General features: G+C 48.2%; 1 protein-coding gene across 2 annotated transcripts in view; it reads right to left on the reverse strand.

Moving 5' to 3' along the window:
* The window catches only part of LOC144696793 (transmembrane protein 178B-like), a 431,205-nt gene that overhangs the window by 303,141 nt on the left and 104,050 nt on the right, over positions 1-24,014 (reverse strand). The window contains exon 3 of one of the 2 annotated variants that reach the window (XM_078568540.1): positions 2,431-4,280. The exons of the other annotated variant lie outside the window; for it this stretch is intronic. Coding sequence (XP_078424666.1) covers positions 4,195-4,280 — 86 coding nt within the window. The 3' untranslated portion in view covers positions 2,431-4,194. Of the gene's footprint in view, positions 1-2,430; positions 4,281-24,014 lie in introns of those variants that run through there. 2 annotated transcript variants of the gene reach the window in all.

Raw genomic sequence — 24,014 nt, forward strand, 5'->3', positions numbered from 1 at the left:
TGCAGTGAATCGAACTGGCTGAAGACTGGCATCTGTGATGCTGGGGACCTCCAGAGGAGACCAAGATGAATGGCAGAGTATGACATAAGCCGCCTGTCTCTGTACACCGGGAAGAGTGTGACTGAACCTCTTGTCCCCGTACACCAGGAAGAGTGTGACTGAACCTCTTGTCCCCGTACACCAGGAAGAGTGTGAGTGAACCTCCTGTCCCCGTACACCAGGAAGAGTGTGACTGAACCTCTTGTCCCCGTACACCAGGAAGAGTGTGAGTGAACCTCCTGTCCCCGTACACCAGGAAGAGTGTGACTGAACCTCCTGTACCCGTACACCAGGAAGGGTGTGACTGAACCTCCTGTCCCCGTACACCAGGAAGAGTGTGAGTGAGCCTCCTGTCCCCGTACACCGGCAAGAGTGTGACTGAACCTCCTGTACCCGTACACCAGGAAGAGTGTGACTGAACCTCCTGTCTCTTAGAGTGTGACTGAACCTCCTGTCCCCGTACCCCGGGAAGAATGTGACTGAACCTCCTGTCTCTGTACCCCGGGAAGAGTGTGACTGAACCTCCTGTCTCTGTACCCCGGGTAGAGTGTGACTGAACCTCCTGTCCCCGTACACCAGGAAGAGTGTGACTGAACATCTTGTCTCTGTACACCGGGAAGAGTGTGACTGAACCTCCTGTCCCCGTACACCAGGAAGAGTGTGACTGAACATCTTGTCTCTGTACACCAGGAAGAGTGTGACTGAACCTCCTGTCCCCGTACACCGGGTAGAGTGTGACTGAACCTCCTGTCCTCGTACACCAGGAAGAGTGTGACTGAACATCTTGTCTCTGTACACCAGGAAGAGTGTGACTGAACCTCTTGTCCCCGTACACCGGGAAGAGTGTGACTGAACCTCCTGTCCCCGTACACCGGGAAGAGTGTGACAGAACCTCCTGTCCCCGTACACCGGGAAGAGTGTGACTGAACCTCCTGTCTCCGTACACCGGGAAGAGTGTGACTGAACCTCCTGTCTCCATACCCCGGGAAGAGTGTGACTGAACCTCCTGTCCCCGTACCCCGGCAAGAGTGTGACTGAACCTCCTTTGGTGCTTCTTTGGGAAGAAGAAGCCTTCTATGCTCCCTTCCACATTTGGAAGGTTTTCAGGGCTGTATTTTTTATGCATTAGGCAGCGCTCTGAGCTTATCATTAAACAAGTCTGCTTAACTATTCATTCATTGCATCCCAGGGAGTAATAAAATAGAAGTTTAGTCTCTATCTGATTGAATATTGCACTCCAACTGTAATGAAGTCAAGATTCTTCATGTCTTTCATTTAGCTCCTTCATTCCCTCAGTCATCTTTTCCTGGTTGAATAACACAATCTATAATCTTAACAACAGCATCTTACACATATTTTGCATCAACTAGGCACTGAAACATACACATTGCTACATGAAAAAGAACGAGCTGCATTTAACGTGGCTGCTGTTAGTCACATGATGATGGAGTTGTTGGCCAATCACAGAATTCCATCTCTATCGATGAGTCTACAACAGATTCTGACATGAGGTGAGGGGGACTCCCAGTGGTTCACAGCGTCGGGATCACAGGTCCCAAAGTCATCTTATTCCCCCCCAAGCCTGCTACTCTCAGCATGTCCAACCTCAAACTACTCATACATCATGTTCCAAAATGGCACTTCCAGAAAGCTGCTTCACAAAAGTGACTGGGAAGTGGAGGTACCTGAAGAATCAGTCACTAAAGGAAAGCAAAAAATGTAAGACTTGTATTTATATAGCACCTAGCACAAGGCATTGGGGTTGCCAACCCTCCAGGGTTGACCTGGAGTCTCCAGGAATTGAAGATCAATCTCCAGGACACTGCTGTGTGCAACCCTGGAGAAAAATCATCGGGACGTTCAGAGATTTCTTTTTATCATTTTCTTTGAACATTTTTCTTTACCAGGCATAAAAATATAGAATAAAAGCAGATGCTGGAAACCTGAACTAAAAACAGAAAATGCTGGAAAAACTCAACAGGTCTGACAGCGTCTGTGGAGAGAGAGACAGAGTTAACGTTCGAGTCTGTATGACCCTTCTGAATAGGGTCACACGGACTCGAAACATTGACTCTGTTTCTTTCTCCACAGACGCTGTCAGACTTTTTGGGTTTTTCCAGCATTTTCTGCTTTTATGTAAAAATATAGAAAAGGGGAGAAGAAAAGGCTGTTTGTCTGACAGACAAATCCAATTGGCTAATGAGTCTTTATGCTCACCAGTTGGCATAGGAAGGCCGTACGTCACTAGGATGGGTGTGTCGGTCAACTAATGGCTGGAGTGCGGGGGCAAGTCATGTGATGAAACTTCCAGGAGCACATTTAATCACAGTTGGCAACCCTACAAGACGTCCCAAGTCACTTTGCAGCCAATGTAGTATTTTTTTTGAAGTGTAGTCACTTCTGTAATGTCAGCAGTGGTGGCAGCCATTTTGCACACAGCAAGATCCCACAAACAGTCATGTGATAATGACCAGGTCATCCGGTTTTTTTTGGTGATGTTGATTGATGGATAAATGGTCAGGACACTAGCGATAACTCCCCCAGCTCTTCAAAATAATGCTTCCACCAGAGAGTGCAAACAGGGCCTCAGTTTAACATCTTGTTTACAGCCTTGAGGTCATCCTGGATTAGGGGTTTTAGCCTTTCGTATGAGATCCTTGTTCTTAAAAAATGTATTAGCATGAAAAAGCGAGGGAGACTGTGAGTTTCTCCAAGTGGGTCTGGCTGCAAGCAATGGGGTGAGGAACCAGAGATACAGAGCAAGAGTAGGCTAAGGAGAAAGAAAGCGAGAGAGAGATGAAAAGAGACAGAGAGAGAGAATTGAGAAAAAGAAAGACAGCAAAAGAAGCAATAGAAGGAGAAGTGAGGATAGAAAGGTGACAGGAAAAAGAGGCAGCAAAAGAGATAAGAAAGAGAAGACAAGAGGCAGAGTGGAATCCCCTGCTTGAAACTCTAAGTTTGGAGGTGGGTGTGGAAGTGTGAGCGATTCCCACTGGGTCGGGTCTGCTGAACATGCACGATTTTGCGCTGTTCAGTTTGTTATTTATGAACCTGTGCAGAGAGCAGCAAATCTTGTGGCGGGGGATTGGCAGGAACATCCTCCTCACTGTTAACTCATGGGTTCAAAGGTCCAGGCGCCATATTTAAAGGGCACCCACACAGCCTCCCTCCCTTCCCCCCACTAGCCCGCCTCCCAGGTCCAGCCTCTGCTTCATTTTTGTTTGGAAAAATATACTTTATTCATAAAATATCTGAATAAACATTGCAAAACGTTTCTAAATAGCCATCACAAAAAGTGCAGTCAGATTCAACTTTTACACATGGATCATGAGGTGCATCAATACAATCAACAAATATTACAGACATTTCAATATGGTCATTACAGACAGTCAGACAGTGCAATGGGATTGGAGTTATCAACATGTTGCACTCTGAGGTGCTTCAATACAATTATGATACCTTTAGTTTTCACTACATACATTTATTGTGAGCTGTACAGCCTGAGGGGTCTATACAGTTCCCAGCCCCTCAGTGCACTATGGCAGAAAGGTCTTAGACAGTGACCTTCCCCCATTGCCTGTGCTTCATCCTTCCATCATAAACCCCCCTCCCAGCTTTTGCACAGCCTGTGTTACCAGCACCCGATACAAGTCAAGTTCTGAGCGGACCCCAAGCAGGTGAAAGCAGTATCAACTTACCTCAAAGTCCTGGAAGAAGTGAAGCCCCCCAGGTGCGCATCACTTATATACAGTCCTAAAACCAGACATTCTAATTTAAGAGGAGCTTAAATTTGCAGGGGGGGGGGCTTAATTTGGGCGAGGTGGCCTTTTAATGAGATGCATGAGATGTTAATACATGTTAACAGGCTCTCGACATTGTTCATCTGCAAGCTTGACCCGCCTTTAAAGGCCCAAGTACAGAATTCCGACAGTTCATCCCGATCTCAGGGAACTCATTTTTGGCCTATTCGAGTCCAAGGAAAGGAGAAAAAAAGTTACCTTTAAACAAATGAAGGTCGGGCCCTCGGAGTTGGGAAGTACAGTTCCAACAGGCCTCAGTGGGTTCTGCACGTGTGCAGTTCATTCTTTTTTATGATCTTCGGGATCTACGCGTCTGCCGGCCGGAGAATGGCCACATGTGCGCAGTTGGTCGGGTTCATGTCTTCAGGCCGGTAGACGGCCCTGCGCACATACGCAGTTTATTCTTTCCCATTTTCTTCCACTTAAAGGGGAACCCTGCACCTGCGCAGAAGAGGAAACAAAAACAAAAGTGAAAATGGGTAAGAAGAAGATGGGGTGACCCAGAAGCGAAGCCACCATTATCCAGAGAGGCACAGAGAGGACAGGACAGTAACTGCAGAGAGCAGATTGCTCAGAAGAACAGAAGAAAAATCCCAAAACCAGGGAGTGGGGACAGGAAAAGTTCCCAAGATGACAGCTAAGTCAAGGAACTGGAACAAATCCTGTTCAGTGAAGTTAAAGTAAGGAGCAGAGGAACAGGCTCTGAATTGAAGAGGGAAAGCTGCGGGGGGCAGAATCAAAGCAAAGTGGGCTTGCAAGAAGCCAGAAGATCTGAGGAGACAGCCAAAGGTTCATGACTCCTTACCACGGTCCTGTGAAGCAGTGGCGTTCTGTTGGCACAGCTGAGTATCTGAGAGAGAGTGCGTGGGAGGTGCAGCTTGAATGCATGTGGCAATGCAGGGGAGAGGAACAAAGGAAGGAAAGATCGAAACACTGGAGGTCGACCCTTGTGGAAGGCATCCAAGAGAAAGCATCGTTCGGGAGAAGATTACAAAGCGAGTTCTTCCGGAGTGGAGATTGGAAACTCTTGTGTGAAAGACGGAGTACAGTGAGACCAGCTCGCAGTGTGACAGGCTTCTGCGGAGAGTTGATGAGAGATCCATAGTATCTGTTTGGAGTGGCATCTGTCACTTGGTTTCAGAGTGTGGCGTGCCTGACTACTGGTCGCCTATTGGTTTACATGGACTGTATATTTATGGTGAACGTGAGAGTATAAGATAGCTTTTGTAACTTGTGTTATCCTTACAAATCTGTATGTGTCTGTAAAGGTATAGTCATGGGTGAAGGAATTTTGTAAAATAGTTTATCTTTTCTTGTTTAATAAATGTTTCATTCTTTTGTTGAAAGTTCGTCAGTTGACTCCAGTGACTCTGTTCAGTAGCCGCATTCCACGTTAATAAAAGTTAGGATCTATCAAGCCGGTTTTCACCCTGGGATCTGACTTCTCCAGTAGTAACATCAGCTGGAGTCATAACAGGTCTCAGGCCTGCCCACCATCCTTCCTGCTGCTGATGGGACCAGAAGGTTCCACCCATAGACAATGACAAGAGAGAGAAAATGACAAAGAGAGATGGGCAGCTGGTAGCACTTTAGCCATGAGCAGTGGTGGGGAGCTCCTCAGGGGATACCTGGCCCAAGATTCATGGGGGGGGTGGTAAATTCTGTCTCCAGTCTCAGCTCCTCCTGACACATTGCTCTTGCTTTAGGAGCCATAGCCCTGAAGTTCTGCGGTGTTCTCCCTACCTCCTGCCATAATGGCACTGAGAAATTGGTGGGCTCTCGGGATATCGATATGTGCCCAGTTTCAATGTCTCCCACAGGGAATAGAGGAAAACTTTAGGCCTGTCCTCCTGTCAATCAGCCAGCTCTTCTAATGGCTGTTGTTTCATGTTAACAGCCAGGAGTAATGGGGAAAGTGTGAGCAGTACCGAGTGGACACTCATCCCTCCATGGTGTACAGACTGGGTTCACAAATCAGCATTGGTTTAGCGTTTCATCTGAATATCTCCAACAATGCTGCATTCCCTCAGTACTGCGCTGGTGTGTTAGCCTAGATTTATGTGCTCAAGGCCTGGATTCAGACTTCAATCCAGGCAGCAGTCTGGTTATTTTCCCTCTTAAATCTTCTCAATTCCTCTCCAGATGATGAAGATCCCATGTGGGAACACATCCTGGTATTCCAAAGAAATCGTGTTGGACTCGAAACATTAACTCTGTTTCTCTCTTTACAGATGCTGCCAGACCTGCTGTGTTTTTTTCCAGAATTTCATGTTTTTATTCAAGATCCCATGTTGGGGTAGAGGTCAGCAGATGCTGACTGCTCTCTTGTGCTAATGTGGCCCCTTTCAAGTGACTCAGCCAATGTTAAATGGTTAATGAGGGCCTAGGTTCATCCACTTCCCAGTAGGAGCCCCTAAACATTGATCAGGAGCAGGAACTCTGCCTGGTTTTCACCTTCATTCCCACCAGCAATTCATCTCCTATTGACCTTGAAGCCTTAAACCCGCACAGCCCTAAGCAGCAGCATAACACATTACACATGAATCGGGGGTCTAGCACTGTCCTATCCTCTGGTTCACTGTTTGCAATGACATTGGGCACCCTATTCCTATTAGGAGTTGTCAGGTTATTAATGCTGTCAAACTGCTTGGTGACAGAGAAAGCGACATGTGAGCAATCGTTACAGGAAGTTTATCTGATGCTTAAGTAGGGCAATTTGGTGAGAGGCTGACAGGACCAGATCGCCGATTTACAACCCACTCGATTTTTTAACTCTCCATCTTTAAGTTGCTAATGGTCAGTGTGTGTTATCTGCAACATTTTCAATATGCTGTACAGATGGGTAGAAAGTCTGCCGCATCTCGACGCTACGCTGATTGAATCTATGAGCTGAGTGCGGAGAGACAGCCCTTGCAGTGCCTGTATCCAGCAGGGCATGCTGCTAATCAGTCACACAGTGAAAGCTCTCTGTTATCACAGGGGGAATAACATCAGCGCCAGTGCAATTTAGATTAGCAGTACGGCAAGCAGCATGGAGTGCACTCTCTCAGCAGGACAAGTATAGAAGTCTGATTACTTCATTTACTCTGCTCCCAGGTATGAGAGGGAGAAAGAGGAAATTCATTTTCTAGTTTAATAGCCCTCACACGGAGGAGACTCAACGGGCCAGAATTTTGCTGGGAAAATAATGGTGAGTTGGTGGCACTCACCGTTATTAATGGTCCGGCAGCTTGTGGTGAGGGAGTGACACCCAGTGAATTGCCAATCACCACAAGTTTCTGGACGACTTGCTTCATTCCGTCATTAACCTCGTAAAATGGACAACTTGTCCTCAAACTCCTGTGTGTTTAAAGGAATCGCTGTACTTGTACGCCAACTGTTAGTACAAACTCGCCGCAAAAAGTAAAGGCTGGCACTTGACAGCGTAAGGATCATTTTATGTTCCTGCACTCATACCCAATCTCCCTGTTCCGGAAAGGGAATAATTGAAGTTATGAAGTCTCATTCTTGTAGGTAGAAAATCGTTTAGAGATTTCTTAAATTTTTAAAGTTTTCCTTGCTGTCTCTTTGTTCTCTCTCTTTTTTAATCTACTTCCTCTTTCCCTCACTTTATTTCTCTTTCTGTATTGGATTTTTTAAAAATTCTTTCATGGGGTGTATGCATCACTGGCATTTGTTGCCCATCCCTAATTGCCCTTGAATAAGTGACTTGCTAGGCCATTACAGAGGGCAATTAAGAGTCAACCACATTGCTGTGGGTCTAGAGCCACATGAGCACCAGACTGGGTAAGGATGGCAGGTTTCCTTCCCTAAAGGACATTAGTGAGCCAGATCAGATTTTACAACAATCAATGAGAGCTTTATGGTCACTATTACTGAGACTCGTATTCAATTCCAGATTTATTAATTGAATCACCAGCTGCTGAAGTGGGATTTGAGCCCATGGCCCCCACAGCATTAGCCTGGGTCTCTGGGTTACTAGTCCAGTGACATTGCCACTATGCCACCATCTCCCCTTCTTCATCCGATTTCCCTCTTTGTTGTTACTGTTTCTTTCTCAATCCTTAAATCTAACTGGTTAAGGAGATGGTCTGCCAGGCACATTGTTCACTAAGGTCCCAGGTTCCCTGACTGTACCATTATCGGCCCACAATTCCAGTACAAAATAATTCTGAACTGAAGGCTGAGGGAAAACATCCAACTCACGGAGCTTGGTGTGAGGTGCTCTACTCCAACAAGTTCTGGGCCAATGTTTCCTACTTGTAGGCTTCACAATTCTGGAAGGCCTAGCTTGGGTAGGTAAGGTGGGTTAGGAAAGTACCTTGACCCTGGCTCATGCTAAAATCCAGCCCAGTCCAAGGTCATGACAACCTTGCTCCCTCTTCAATGATTGCGGGTGAAATTAGTTTTGACGATCTCAAGCAAAACTGCAAAGGACATTTCACAAGTGGCCATAATTTAGTATTAATTGGTAGCCTCACTCAGAGAACTCATGGGGACAGTTGATGGCGGTGGCAGGGTGGAGTGGGTTGGCAAGAAACTGTCAACTGGCCCCATTGACCACTATCAAGGCCAATCATCAGACAGCTGTGTGTGTGAGTATGCTCACTCTAGGCCTTGAATTCAGACTAACAAAACCCATTTCAATTAGTAAATGATAGAACAGTGTTCTATGGTGCAATGGGTGCTACTCCAGTGTGTAGAGGGGCAACAACTGAAGGGGGAGGGCTATTTTCCCAGCTCGGACCATGATATTCAATGAACCGAGGATCAACGAGGAGCCAACAGGTGGGATTACCATGCCTATGGTGCAAACTCAGAAAAATTACTCTTCCTGGTCCAGGAGTGATAACCCATCTCTACCTAACGCACTCTCTCTACCTGTGTACATTGACAGGGTAACAGAGACCACTGTAAGATACCAGGAACAGCCACTGAATTGGGCATTATCATTGGATTCAAGGAAGGTTTCGATGTGAATGTGCAGAGAGAAGGAGCCTGAGGAGTATGAGGGGAATGGCATCAGATGAATTTGATTCTTGAAAAAGCTATAGTCTTGTTCAGGCCTTTCTATAATTACATCATTGTTGACAGCTTCCAATGTGGAGACATGGATATCAGTGAACCTCAGACTAGCCCTCTCGGAGTGGGCTGTCCTTGAGGGAGAGTGGGTTGGAGGTAGGACTATAACATTAGCACTAGCCTCCGACCTGTGCTCAAAGGGAGTGGATAATTTACCCCTCTGTTCCTTTGTATGCTTTCTGACATCTGTACCCACACCCCATCTAAAGATGGAGTGTGGTCAGACTGATGATATTGGACATAGCACAACACTAAAGATCGGCTCACACCCTTACACACAAACAGAGGTCAAAGGTCTCCAAATCTGGACTGGGAGAGAAACTTGGCCCCAGATTCCAGACCCAGACGCCAGAGCCCAAAATTCCAGAATGCCAGACCTCAGCCCCCAATCCCAAAAATCCTAAATGCCAGATCCCAGTCCTGAAAACTTCGGGATTATCACCAGTCAGCATTCCAACAGCTACTTCTGGGCAAAGGCAGACTTAGGACACGTAGGAAACAGGAGGAGGACGAGACAGGCAGGCAGTAAATCCTGGCACCTGTGGGAAACAGATGGCACCTTTCATGAGCAAGGAGTTTGCGTGAGAAGCTGACCTCTGACCCCTGACCCCTGCAGGTTCAGAACGAACTGTCGACCAGCAGGTGCTGTCACATTTCTGCCACAAGGTGGAAGGGGACGTGACATGGAAGCTGCGAGTGTAACTAATGGCGCTGTTAATGTTACACTTCATTTCAATGTACTGCATGAATGACCTACATTACTCCTCATGTACTCGCCAGAGGGCCCAATGCACTCATCACAGAACTCTGAGGCAGACGGCTGACATTAACCATGGCAACCCTCAGCTACATTCTCCCATCACACAAAGTGAGGATTGTCAGGGATCACAGGGTATACTGCAGGGGCATGAGCCAGGATCCAGGATTAAACCAGATGCCCCACTACGACAGGGTCCAGGATTAAACCGGGTGTCCCACTCTGACAGGATCCAGGATTAAACCGGGTGTCCCACTCTGACAGGGTCCAGGATTAAACCGGGTGTCCCACTCTGACAGGATCCAGGATTTAATCCTGGCTCCACCTTCCCCTCACGTTGTTACAACCGAATGCACAGTGAAAGCTGCCAGGATGCTAGGATTCTGCGCACTGATGGACTGCAGCCCCTTTCTAAACATACTTGGAAGTACATAGGGCAGTACTTCCCAAACTATTTCCCAAAACAACCCCTTTTCAACACTTGAAAATTAATGTGACCCCAGACGCCAACAAAAACAGAACAGTAATAAAGCCGCAGAGGGGCATTTGGTATATAATCATTAAAGTCTGCATATTATAGATCAATGTATAATGCATCAATGAGCTACGAAAATCTGTTGTGAAAATCCCGGCTCCTATTTGACTGGGATGCTGCTGGTCCCTAAATCCCTGTCCACTTCCATTGCAGCCAGTCTGAGAAGCTGCTCCACAAAACTCCTGACGTATTGATGTAAATGTGTAGCTAAATCACAGCCACCTGATCAGGGCTGTGGCGGCTAATCAAAGTGTCCAACCTTGGGAGTTTGCCTGGTGATTGGTGACTCCCACTGCCGGGACAATACCAGAGGGTGGGAGATGGGTGGGATTTTGTTTCTCGCGATCCTATCCGCTCTTTCCACGCTGAGGGGGGGGGTCATGATTCCCCTGTTTCGAAACCAGACAACGAAGTTACAGCATGGAAACTGGCCATTCGGCCCATCCAATCCGTGTCAGTGTGTGTCCTCCCCATGGGCAAATAATCCAAATCACACATCCCCATCCTTCATCCACCAATCGAATTGAATCTTGAAGGCTGACACCGTTTCTGCCTCAGCCACTAACTCTGGCAGTGAATTCCACAGCAGACAATTCCCTGTGTGAAGATGTGTAAGAACATAAGAAATAGGAGCAGGAGGAGGCCATTCAGCCCTTTGAGCCTGCTCTGCTATTCAATGAGATCTTGGTTGATTTTCTACTTCAACACCATCTTCCCCATATCTCTTGGTGTTTTTAATATGTAGAAACCTCTCAATCTCAGTCTTTGAGTATAATCAATGATTGAGTCTCGACAGACCTCTGGGGCAGAGAATTCCAACAAATTTGCCTGCTCTCTGTTCTCAATCTCTTATATTTAATCTTATATCTGTGGCCCCGCATTCTTCACCCCTCAAACACGGGAAACAGCCTGTCTCAATGTACCCTGTACCATCCCCTCACAATTTTAAACACTTCTAAGATGTACATAGGGCTCATAATCTGCGCTCTTATTTAAAAAAGCTAGAATTTTTCAACTCTTTCTTCATATTTGTATTTCCTCACACCAGGCAGCACCCGAGTGATTCTGTGCTGTACCCTCACTAGTGCCTTGTTATCCTTTCTCAGCTAAAAGAAAGGCCTAGCGAAAGGAATTTAGCACAAAACCCTTCGATTGATTCAAACAGGTATTTGTGTGAGGGAACAGACTGCTTATCCATGTAGGCAGCTCTGAGAGGGGCATTGGCGGGTGTGCCACTTCTAGAGCCCAGTGGAGTGTTTGCTCCATGCATCCACATATAGACCATGACCATCCCTCCTCTGTCTGTCCCAGTGCTCCCTCTCCCACACTTCAGTGAGCTGCTGGAGGGCATGCAGTTCATCCTTGGCTCAAGGCGCTGAAAGACATCCTGACCAGAGGTTGCCAGGGTCAATCTTGCTGCTGGTCCACTGTTTATCTCTGGTGCCCACACCCTAAGGGGTTCCAATTGGACCTGATGTCCCAGGCAAGTGAGACAAATCAGGCCATCACTGATCCTCATGAACACCGGTCAGCCGCTGCGGGGGGTTCAACTCCAGCAGGATTGGGCTCAGCTGTGATGCCCGCTTTGGTGGAATAGCTGACCAGCAAACATGCTCCAAGCTTGCAGGTGAAGCACACCTACTTGAATGAAGGACAGAACAGACTGGCACCCTGCTTTGGGGGAGACTTAAAGAGGTGGCAAAGGGATCCCAAAACATTCAGAGTCACCTTACTGCACTGGCCATATCTACAGCGGGGCCACCAACCCCCAGTGATTGTTCTGTAGGCTCCATGATTTATAGATGAAATTCCTGGGCACTACTGTGAAGAGTGGGGGGGTGGGGGATAGTGGCATAGTGATAATGTCACTGGACTAGTAACCCAGAGGCCCCAGCTAATGGTCTGGGGAGATGGGTTCAAATCCCACCACAGCAGCTGGTGGAATTTAAATTCAATTAATAAATCTGGAATTGAAAGCTAGCCTCACTAATGGTGACCGTTAAAGCATTACCGATTGTTGTAAAACCCCACTTGGTTCACTAATGCCCTTTAGGGAAGGAAATCTGCCCTCCTTGCCCAGTCTGGCCTACATGTGACTCCAGACCCACATGTGGTTGACTCTTAAACACCCTCTGAAATAGCTGAGCAAACAACTCAAGGACAACAAATGCTGGCCCTTCCTACAATGTCCACATCCCATGAAAGAATAAAAACCTGGGAGAAAATCACAGGGGCACTGAACGTTTAGAAGTGATAAAGTTTATGAGGAATGGGGAAATTGATTAGGTAAGCCAGGAACCAAGAGATCATAAGGAAAGGGAGAATTTGCATTTATACCATGAATTTTACAACCTCAGGACATCCTAAAGCACTGTACACTTCTAAAGTGTTTCATTGGCTATAATCAGGGTTGTCAGGTAGCAAACATAGCAAGCTGCTACAAACAGAAATGAGATGATGACCTGATAATCTGTGTTGTTTTTAGTGGTGTTGATTGAGGGGTAAGTATTGGCCAGGTCACTGGGAGATCTCACCAGCTCTTCTTTAAATAGCGCCATGGGGTAGTTTACACCCACCGGTGAGGGCAGACATCATGTGATGAACTTCCCCCGCCGGTCTTGCATGGGAACATGTCTAGTCAGAGATGCTGACCCTAATGTCCTGTCTATAATAACACTGTCAGCCCTGTCATCTTTCAGCAATTATTTTAACCTCCAGTATTCTCTGGACCCTCAGGCCTGCTCGTGTTAATGTGACAATTTGCTGCATTAATCCGACCAGCTGCCCATCAGCAGCCTATGATCTGCTGTTCCTGAATTAATCATTTGTCTGTCCAGTCCTGACCTTTCAGGCTTTATCATTTGTCATTCTGTCTCGCCCTCAGTACCTGCCTGTCCATCTGTTTCTCCTGCTAACTGGTTCCTTCCCAGCCATCCACATACTTCCTTGTTTCTTCTTACACTTCAATTCTCTCTCTCTTTTCTGACCTTATTCAGTTTTCCATGAATATTCATGCCAATCAGCCACAGAACAAGCTCCTCATTACCTCCGCTCATTAACTTCACACTACTCCCAGGCCCAGCTGACAAGTCAAGAGAACAAACTCCTTTCCCTGTCTTGAATGGATCGTTAGAGGCAATTGGCCAACTTACGAAGTTGCCCTGTCAATTAGGGGCTTGCAAGTAATGGGGAAGGGGAAGGGGGAAGGGGAAGGGGAAGGGGGGGTTGGGGGAAGGGGACGGCCGGGCCTTGGCCTTTAACCCAACACCATTTATCTCTTTCCTGACATTCTCTGAGTACATTGGAGATCATCAAAGCTTCAGCCAGTCCAACATAGGCTAGACAAATGGACAGGCAATTGATGGGTGACTATTTTATCGAGGTTATCAGTTGATAGCACAGACTGCTCGATAAATCGTGCAGTGACTTTGCTACCTTCACGTTCAACTATTCCAATGTTCTCCCAGCTGGACTCTCTCTCTCTGTAAACGTCAGCTCATCCAGAACTCTGCTTTCCCTATCCCAACTTGCATCAAGTCCAGTTCCGGCACTACCCACCCCGGTGCTCCCTGACCTACAATGGCAATCGGTCTAGCAATGTCTCGAGTTTAAGATTCCCAGCCTTGTGTTTAAATTCCTCCACAGCCTCATCACTGTCATTCTCTGCAACATCCTCCAGCCCTCCAATCCTCCGAGGGTTCACCGGACTGTGGTCACCATCGATTGTGCCTGTCCCATTTGCTGCACTTCAGCTCAGAAGTCTTCATCGTCCACCCCACCAGCCTCCATATTCAACAAATCCTCCTCCTCTATTCCCACCATCTCAGCAGATCGTCACCAGCAAGTACATCCTCCCCTCCCTTCTGCTCTCCTTACCGAATTCCGGAAGGTTCAGGAGATGGAGGTGGTGAGCGGAGAGTGACAGTCAGTGAGCAAGAGGGTTGGAGGAGGGGGATCCAGTGAGTGGGAGGGCCAGGCAGGGAAGTAGCGAATGGGAGGGTTGGGGGTGAGGGGGCAGTAGCAAGACGGAGGGTCGGGAGGGGAAATGGTAAGTGGGAGGGTCAGGGAGGGGAGTGACAAGCAGGAGGTTCAGGGAGGGAGGAGGTGAGTGGGGGGGGGTTTGGGATGGAGGTGACTAATGGGAGGGTTGGGGAGGGAGGAGGTGAGTGGGAGGGCCAGGGAGGGAGGAGGTGAGTGGGAGGGTTGGGGAGGGAGGAGGTGAGTGGGAGGGTTGGGGAGGGAGGAGGTGAGTGGGAGGGTCGGGGAGGGAGGAGGTGAGTGGGAGGGTCAGGGAGGGAGGAGGTGAGTGGGAGGGTCAGGGAGGGAGGAGGTGAGTGGGAGGGTCAGGGAGGGAGGAGGTGAGTGGGAGGGTCGGGGAGGGAGGAGGTGAGCGGGAGGGTCGGGGAGGGAGGAGGTGAGCGGGAGGGTCGGGGAGGGAGGAGGTGAGCGGGAGGGTCGGGGAGGGAGGAGGTGAGCGGGAGGGTGGGGGAGGGAGGAGGTGAGCGGGAGGGTGGGGGAGGGAGGAGGTGAGTGGGAGGGTCGGGGAGGGAGGAGGTGAGTGGGAGGGTCGGGGACGGAGGAGGTGAGTGGGAGGGTCGGGGACGGAGGAGGTGAGTGGGAGGGTCGGGGAGGGAGGAGGTGAGTGGGAGGGTCGTGGAGGGAGGAGGTGAGTGGGAGGGTCGGGGAGGGAGGAGGTGAGTGGGAGGGTCGGGGAGGGAGGAGGTGAGTGGGAGGGTCAGGAAGGGAGGAGGTGAGTGGGAGGGTCGGGGAGGGAGGAGGTGAGTGGGAGGGTCGGGGAGGGAGGAGGTGAGTGGGAGGGTCGGGGACAGAGGAGGTGAGTGGGTGGGTCGGGGAGGGAGGAGGTGAGTGGGAGGGTCGGGGAGGGAGGAGGTGAGTGGGAGGGTCGGGGAGGGATGTGGCAAGCGGAAGGGTCAGTGGGGGGGGTGTTGAGTGGGGGGGTCAGTGGGGGGGGTGTTGAGTGTGGGGGGGTCAGGGAGCTGGAAGTGGGAAGCGGTGAGCAGGAGGTTTAGTTGAAAGAGTTAGTAAATTATTCAGAGTTAGTGAGAGGATTTTTGGACCAGTTCAAGGCAGCCAATAGATTTTTAATGTAAAAATTCCAGGTCAGGGATGGAACCCACCCTCACTCCGTGGTTTCACGCGGGAAAGTGAGTTGCATTTTTTAGCACATTCCCGTTTATCATACTTTTTCTTAGGAAAACATTGGGAGTACTAAAGGAGGGATAACTGTATAAAGTAGTTAAGTTGAGCTAAATGTATATTGAACCTTGGTTAGTATAGTTACCAACGTTATCTGACATAATCATTTTTTTGTATTTTACACAAGAAGAACCTTCTGGAAGAAATAAATTGTAACGAATCTATGGGCAGGATTTTTTAGTTCAATGGGCGCGTGTGATCAGTGGGCCCGGTAGTGACCAGGGAATGGACCGCCGACTGCGATCAGCGCAATGTCGTGCTGGCTGGCCAATCGCTCAGCGCTGCTGGGGTGGGGGCGGGAGGAGGGTGGGCGCTGAAGTTAGCACGGGCGCGGGGGTAACGTGGAATGAAAGCTCCCAGAAGGCAGAGAACTGCATCAGGGAGCTGAAGAATTTGAAAGCAGCCAATAAAGATTTTAAAACCCAGGGAAAAAATGTCCTCACATCAGAATCAGTCACCTGAACACATAGATGATGAAAAATCTGTCCAAACATTTTTATTTCTTTAAATTTAATAACGGAAACCTCATCCCGCCCTTCGATGAGGTTTCATCAAAAATACAAAGTCCACCTGGCAGATTCACCCATCCACCAACCGTGAGGTTGGCCAAACCACAAAAAATCAGGGACAATTGGAACTTTAATGGGCTTAAATTGCCCTCTTAATTGTCGGTGGGCGCGCTTCCTGCTTTCACGTGTGCCCACTGATCGAAATATTGTGCGAGCGCAGGATGACGTCGGGATGCTGGCCTGACGCCATCATGCGCTATTTTACACTCGAGCGGCTCGGGTGTGCACCCTCACGCAGAGCTAAAAGTTCTGCCCTATAAGTATTTTTTAAAATTCTACGAGTGGCCCATAAAATGTTTCCAACATTCAAATTGGTCCTCACTATTTCTCTAGTGAATATTGCTGGCCAAATCTCTGCAGCGGGGCTCAAATCCACAACCTGCACTGAGTCAGACTGAGAACTCTGCCATTGGTAAAACACAAACCAGCCTGTTGTCTGTCAGCCGTCTCCCATCGCTGTGCCCTCATTGCTGCTTTTGTTTCCGAGAGGCTGTGATGGGTCCAGAATAAACGTTGCCTAATCTCTCGACCTGACCAAACATCATCCACCAATCTATATGACAATGACACTTTCACTGCATCACAGAATAGGAACAGGAGTAGGCCATTCAGCCCCTCGAGCCTGCTCCACCATTCAATAAGGTCACGGCTGATCTTAACTCCAACCTTCTGCCTTCCCCCCCATAACCCTCAACTCTCTTGTCGATCAAAAATCTGTCTAAACCAATCTTGAATTTATTCAATGGCCCAGCCCACTGCTCTCTGTGGGAGAGAATGCCAAAGACTGACAATCCCCTGGGAGAAGGAATTCCCCCTCACCTCCACCTTAAATGGGAGACTCCTTATTAAACTGTGACCCCTAGTTCTAGATTCTCGCACAAGGGAAAACATCTCAGTATTTACCCTGTCGGGCCCCTCAGAATCTTAACTGTTTCAATAAGATCACCCCTCATTCTTCTAAACTCCAGTGAGTATAGGCCCTACCTGCTCAACCTTTCCTCATAAAGACAACCCCTTCATCCCAGGAACCAGCCTAGTGAACATTCTCTAAACTGCTTCCAATGCAAATATACACCTCCTTATGTAACAAGACGGTAGCTGTATGCAGTACAGTACTTACTCCAGGTGTGGTCCTGTCAATGCCCTGTATGACAAGACTTCCCTACTTTTATACTCTATCTATCCCCCTTGCAATAAAGGCCAACATTCCATTTGCCTTCCTAATGACTTACTGTGCCTGCAAGCTAACTTTTAGTCATTCATGTACAAGTCCACCCTGATCCCCCTGTACCATAGCATTCTGCAATCCATCTCTATTTAAATAATATTCTGTTTCGCTATTCTTGCTGCCAAACAACCTCACATTTTCCCACATTATAGTCCACCTGCCAAAATTGTTGCCCACTCACTTACCTACATTCCCTTGCATCCACCTCACAACTTGTTTTCCCACATATCTCTATATTGTCAGCTATTTGGCTAGAAAACAGTCGGTCCCTTTATCCAAGCCATCAATATCGATTGTAAATAGCTGAGGTCCCAGCACTGATTCCTGCGGCACTCCAATAGCTACAGGCTGCCATCCTGAAAATGATCCATTTATCCTGACTCTGTCTCCTGTTGGTTAGCTATCCATGCGAATATATCACCCCCAACACCAACACTCGGTCAAAATCCTGGAACTCCTTTCCTAAGAGCACCATGGGCTCTTATTTTGTGCCGTAACCTTTTATGTGGCACATTAAATAGAAATCCAAATATACGATGACTGGTTCCCCTTTATCCGCCCTGTTTGTTCGATACCCAAAGGACTTTGTTAAGCATGATTTCCCTTTCACAAAACCATGTGGACTCTGCCTGATGGCATTGTGAATTTTCTAAATGTCCTGCTTCTACCTCCTTAATGATGGATTCTAGCAGTTTCCCAATGATAAGCTTGGAAATTTGGTCAAGCTTTCCTCCCAAGCCAGAGCTTCCCCATTCTGTGTTTCCATGGAAACCTCTGCTTGCTCACAGCACAATGTCAAATTAAATCATTTCTCTGAACACAAGTGGGGGCACATGCCATCCCCTTCATCAGAAACTCACTCTTAACTGCCTCTCCAGTGCTATTAATTCAGGAACAAACAGAGTAAATGAGGATGCGGCCGATTATGTGAGTTGGATCCCGTTTACAGGACCGAACCAGCTGAGTTTTATTCATTCCTCAAACTGCAAAGTTTTTAGGAAAGAACATATTCTGCTGAATGACTAGACGGGGTGTGATTCAAAGGTTTCGCTAATATTTAGTGAGTGACTCAGCACTCCTGCTGTTGCAAGGGTATAGGAGGAGGGAGGTGTGGAGAGTAGATCATTGTTCCTGAGCTGTACCCACTCCTTTCTTCACAAAGCCAAGAATGATTTGGGATGTACTTTTAGTTCTTGTGGTTATGTCAGTTTTGACAATTGGTAATCAGCCTGTGGACCTTCCAGTTGACCGTGTTTACCTGCAGTGTACTGGTGTGTGACCATCTCACACACACACACTGCTGGGACACTGGTCTCACCCTGATTTGAATCTAATTGACAATAACCGGGGTGTTACAAATGGTGATCTGCCCTCCATACCTTCTGGGGTTCAGTGGATCCTGGGAGTCCCGTGTGCTTACATGGGACTTTTTAGACGGCAGACTGAGAAATCAACCGATAACCCGAGGACAGAAACAATTGGTTAAGCTGCTTGTCATAAGACAACAGTTATGACTGACTCCCCAAAGCCTGTCCACCATCTACAGGGCACAAGTCAGGAGTGTGATGAAATACTCTCCACTTGCTTGGATGAGGGCAGCTCCCACAACACTCAAGAAGCTTAACACCATCCAGGACAAAGCAGCCCACTTGATTGGCACCACATCCACAAACATTCCCTCCCTCCACCACTGATGCACAGTAGCAGCAGTGTGTACCATCTACAAGGTGCACCGCAGGAACTCACCAAGTCTCCTTCGACAGCACTTTCCAAACCCACTACCTCTACCACCTAGAAGGACAAGGGCAGCAGATAGATGGGAACACCACCACCTGGAAGTTCCCCTCCAAGCCACTCACCATCCTGACTTGGAAATATATCCCCGTTCCTTCACTGTCGCTGGGTCAAAATCCTGGAACTCCCTCCCTAACAGCACTGTGGGTGTACCTACACCACCTGGACTGCAGCGGTTCAAGAAGGCAGCTCACCACCACCTTCTCAAGGGCAATTAGGGATGGGCAATAAATGCTGGCCCAGCCAGTGACGCCCACATACCATGAATGAATTTAAAAAATGGTCAGTCGAAGGTAGAAATGGGCTAGTAAAAGGCTTGGGCCTAGAAATTGGTTGTTCAGGTGGTTCTCAGGCTACTGAGGCCCCATTATGGTGGGTAAGAAACGTGCACACATTTCTAGTTGGGAGTGTAGCCAGCCGCCAGATTGAGGAAAAACAAACAAGCGGTGCCTGAAATTCTTAATTTCTATTTTCACAAGAGTTCTGATCTGAGACTCCCGAATATAAAGTGCCAGTTGACAGATTCTGGTTACTGATAATTGTTTGAATTCTGCCTTTCCTGTATGAGATCAAGGTTTGAAACCTGAACACAATTGTTTAACAAAGCACTGTGAAGTGTTACAAGAAGGCTGTGTTGCTAAGTAACAGTAATCACAGTAAAAACCTTAGGTTTATGGCTCAGCTAGTATTAAAGAGCAATGGAACATGTCAGAAAAGAGATCAATAACTGGATTCATTCAAGCATTCCAATCAGCTTGTTACATTGCTCTGGGACTAATAACAACCTGCATCTATATAGCGCACTGCATTTGCAGCTCTTTACACCATTAAAGTTGCTATGTCCCTGCAAGTAGTTGTTGCTATGTGATGTTTTACAATGTCGGAAGTTGCTTCTCAAAGGGAGAGAGTGGGAAGAGATGACCCAAAGCATAAAATAATGGGGTTCAGGGTTGCTTTTCTCCAGGGTTCTTGACTGGGAGACTGTGCCCCGTTCAACCACAGTCCCCACTGAGGAAGGAGTGTCAAGGGTTTTGGGACGAGGGGTTTTAAAGGGAGAGACAGAGTGCAATAACAAAGAAACAAAAAAAAGTAAGTCAGAGACCACATTTATGGCCTTCTAGGTGGTGCGTGGAGTTACCCATTGCAGGATCCAAGGGATGGTAGTTGTTGCAGGGATTTTGGAAGGTTGGAAGGTTTAGCATATCTCTCAGATCAGATTCCACATGGGCACTTGGGTGGGAAGGATCAGCCATTATGGTGGAGCATCATGGGCTTTAACAGTGAGTCATAGGACTATGCACCCCCAACAACCAGCGAGTTTCTGTGAGAGTGTTCATTTTCAGATTGCAGCTCACTGGAAGGATGTCAGTGAGGCATGGATCTCTGAATGGTTCAGGAAATGATGAGCAGCCAATGGACAGAGTGTCCAGAGATCCCTGTTGGTTGTTAAAATCAGCCCTTGGACTGTTGGTGTCTTGTGTTTGTCACGTGAAAGAGTTTGCGAGGTTGGATTTGCTTTGGTAGAGAGGAGTGGCAAAAGGAAAAGCTTGGAATTAATTTCATGCCCGGCCAAGATTGAGTATCCAGACGAACCATCCCTGTCTCCCATCCTCCATCCCATCACACCAAACATCCCTGTCTCCCATCCTCCATCCCATCAAACCAAACATCCCTGTCTCCCATCCTCCATCCCATCAAACCAAACATCCCTGTCTCCCATCCTCCATCCCATCACACCAACCATCCCTGTCTCCCATCCTCCATCCCATCAAACCAACCATCCCTGTCTCCCATCCTACATCCCATCAAACCAACCATCCCTGTCTCCCATTCTCAATCCCATCAAACCAACCATCCCTGTCTCCCATCCTCCATCCCATCAAACCAACCATCCCTGTCTCCCATCCTCCATCCCATCAAACCAACCATCCCTGTCTCCCATTCTCAATCCCATCAAACCAACCCTGTCTCCCATCCTCCATCCCATCAAACCAACCATCCCTGTCTCCCGTCCTCCATCCCATCAAACCAACCATCCCTGTCTCCCATCCTCCATCCCATCAAACCAACCATCCCTGTCTCCCATCCTCCATCCCATCAAACCAACCATCCCTGTCTCCCATCCTCCATCCCATCAAACCAACCATCCCTGTCTCCCGTCCTCCATCCCATCAAACCAACCATCCCTGTCTCCCATCCTCCATCCCATCAAACCAACCATCCCTGTCTCCCATCCTCCATCCCATCAAACCAACCATCCCTGTCTCCCATCCTCCATCCCATCAAACCAACCATCCCTGTCTCCCATCCTCCATCCCATCAAACCAACCATCCCTGTCTCCCATTCTCAATCCCATCAAACCAACCATCCCTGTCTCCCATCCTCCATCCCATCAAACCAAACATCCCTGTCTCCCATCCTCCATCCCATCAAACCAACCCTGTCTCCCATTCTCCATCCCATCAAACCAACCATCCCTGTCTCCCATTCTCAATCCCATCAAACCAACCATCCCTGTCTCCCATCCTCCATCCCATCAAACCAACCATCCCTGTCTCCCATCCTCCATCCCATCACACCAACCATCCCTGTCTCCCATCCTCCCTCCCATCAAACCAACCATCCCTGTCTCCCATCCTCCATCCCATCAAACCAACCATCCCTGTCTCCCATCCTCCCTCCCATCAAACCAACCATCCCTGTCTCCCATTCTCAATCCCATCAAACCAACCATCCCTGTCTCCCATCCTCCATCCCATCAAACCAAACATCCCTGTCTCCCATCCTCCATCCCATCAAACCAACCCTGTCTCCCATTCTCCATCCCATCAAACCAACCATCCCTGTCTCCCATCCTCCATCCCATCAAACCAACCATCCCTGTCTCCCATCCTCCATCCCATCAAACCAACCATCCCTGTCTCCCATCCTCCATCCCATCAAACCAACCATCCCTGTCTCCCATCCTCCATCCCATCACACCAAACATCCCTGTCTCCCATCCTCCATCCCATCAAACCAACCATCCCTGTCTCCCATTCTCAATCCCATCAAACCAACCCTGTCTCCCATCCTCCATCCCATCAAACCAAACATCCCTGTCTCCCATCCTCCATCCCATCAAACCAACCATCCCTGTCTCCCATCCTCCATCCCATCAAAATAACCATCCCTGTCTCCCATCCTCCATCCCATCAAACCAACCATCCCTGTCTCCCATCCTCCATCCCATCAAAGCAAACATCCCTGTCTCCCATCCTCCATCCCATCAAAGCAAACATCCCTGTCTCCCATCCTCCATCCCATCAAACCAACCATCCCTGTCTCCCATCCTCCATCCCATCAAAATAACCATCCCTGTCTCCCATCCTCCATCCCATCAAAATAACCATCCCTGTCTCCCATCCTCCATCCCATCAAACCAACCATCCCTGTCTCCCAGCTTCCTGTGAGAGGTAAATTGCCAGAGGCCATTCTCTGGCCTCTCAGGGGTGATGAGGCCTCTCGGCCTGCCAATCACATCGCATTCTGCTTACGAAGAAAATACAAAATAAAAGTTGTTGTCAATTTCTCCCCCCTGCGTTAGGGCTGTAGAACCTTCATCTCTATCCACATTAACACATGTCAGGATGATAAACTCCTTTCCAAAATGTAAATTCCAGTCCAGCGGCAAGTTTCCATTCTACTGACTGACTCCTTCTGGTTATCACAAAACATTCAATTATCTAAATCGACCCAGGTAAGCATCCTTCGGATGGTAAAGAGATGGCAGAAAGTAGGCAAAATATTCAGCTCCCCCTCCTGAGTCCAGAGGTAGTCCACTGCTGCTCCAAGGTCAAACCCCACTGTAATACTGATTTCATCAGTCTGTAGGACTCAGTACTATACAGGGCCAGGTCAACAGGGTGTAAGGGGCAAGAGCACGCACCCATAGGATCACCCACAATCTCACTGAGCTGTATATCTAGAATCATGGCAGCTTCAATGAAATAAACAAGCCCTTTCATCTTTACAAAGCAGCAACAGTCTGGCGAAAGAATGTCTTTTGTTGAGATTAAGATTCTCTAAGCAAGTTGTGAGTCTATTGAAAATCCTGTCAGAAAAGAAAGCACTTAAAGTGCTGCGTGCATTATTTGGCCAACCTCTTATCTTTTGTCTACAAACACTCTGCGTAACAATGTCACTGGTGCCGAGAGGCATTCTACCCACACGGCAGCTAGACATTGTCAAAACAACAAACAGGCTCACTCATCACTTCTTTCTGTAAAGACAGAAGCTGTTTAAGAACGATATGGACTCCCAACATCAGCTCATCTACATTTCCGATCCGAGCCTCTACACCAATGGCCCAGGGGTGGAGGGGGTGTTGGGTGGGCTGTGTCCAATTATTGGGTTGGGGGATCCTGCCAAGTCTCCTGCTTGTGTCACATTGGCTGGGTCACACTAGGTTCGGCAGAGCAGCATCCCTTAAAATGCTGCAATTCACTATCAAAGAGGAAGTTCTGTAGGTGACAGATAAGAGGACTGGTTATATGCAATGGCATAGCTGGCGCACATGGCCTGACTGGCTCCCTTAGACATCGAGGCACTGCAAGTCCCATGGGAAAGGGTACATTAATGGGAGAAGAGGGGAGGGGGTTGGGGAAGGGAGAGGAGGATTGGAGGGGATTAGAGGGGAAGGGGGGGCTGGGAAGGAGGGAGTGAAGGGAAGGGGAGGGGTCGGGAGCCAAGGGGAGGAGAGGAGGAAAGGTGAAGGTTAGGGAGGATGTGTTGGGAAGGGGAGAGGTCTGCTCTATTTATGGCTGAAACTCATTTGGCAGTTAAATGGAGGGAAGTCACTGATAGAATCAATGCAGTCACCCAGCTCCCCTGTACCCAACCACAAATAGGGATTAAATGTGCAGGCTTCAGTAGCATGGTTCCCTCTACACATTGGCACATGTTTCTGAATGGGCGCCATCAATCATGGCACAATCCAATTCCGGCATTAGC

This window comes from Cetorhinus maximus, chromosome 22 (genome assembly GCF_964194155.1).
Source record: "Cetorhinus maximus chromosome 22, sCetMax3.hap1.1, whole genome shotgun sequence".
NCBI classification, from domain to species: Eukaryota; Metazoa; Chordata; class Chondrichthyes; order Lamniformes; family Cetorhinidae; genus Cetorhinus; species Cetorhinus maximus.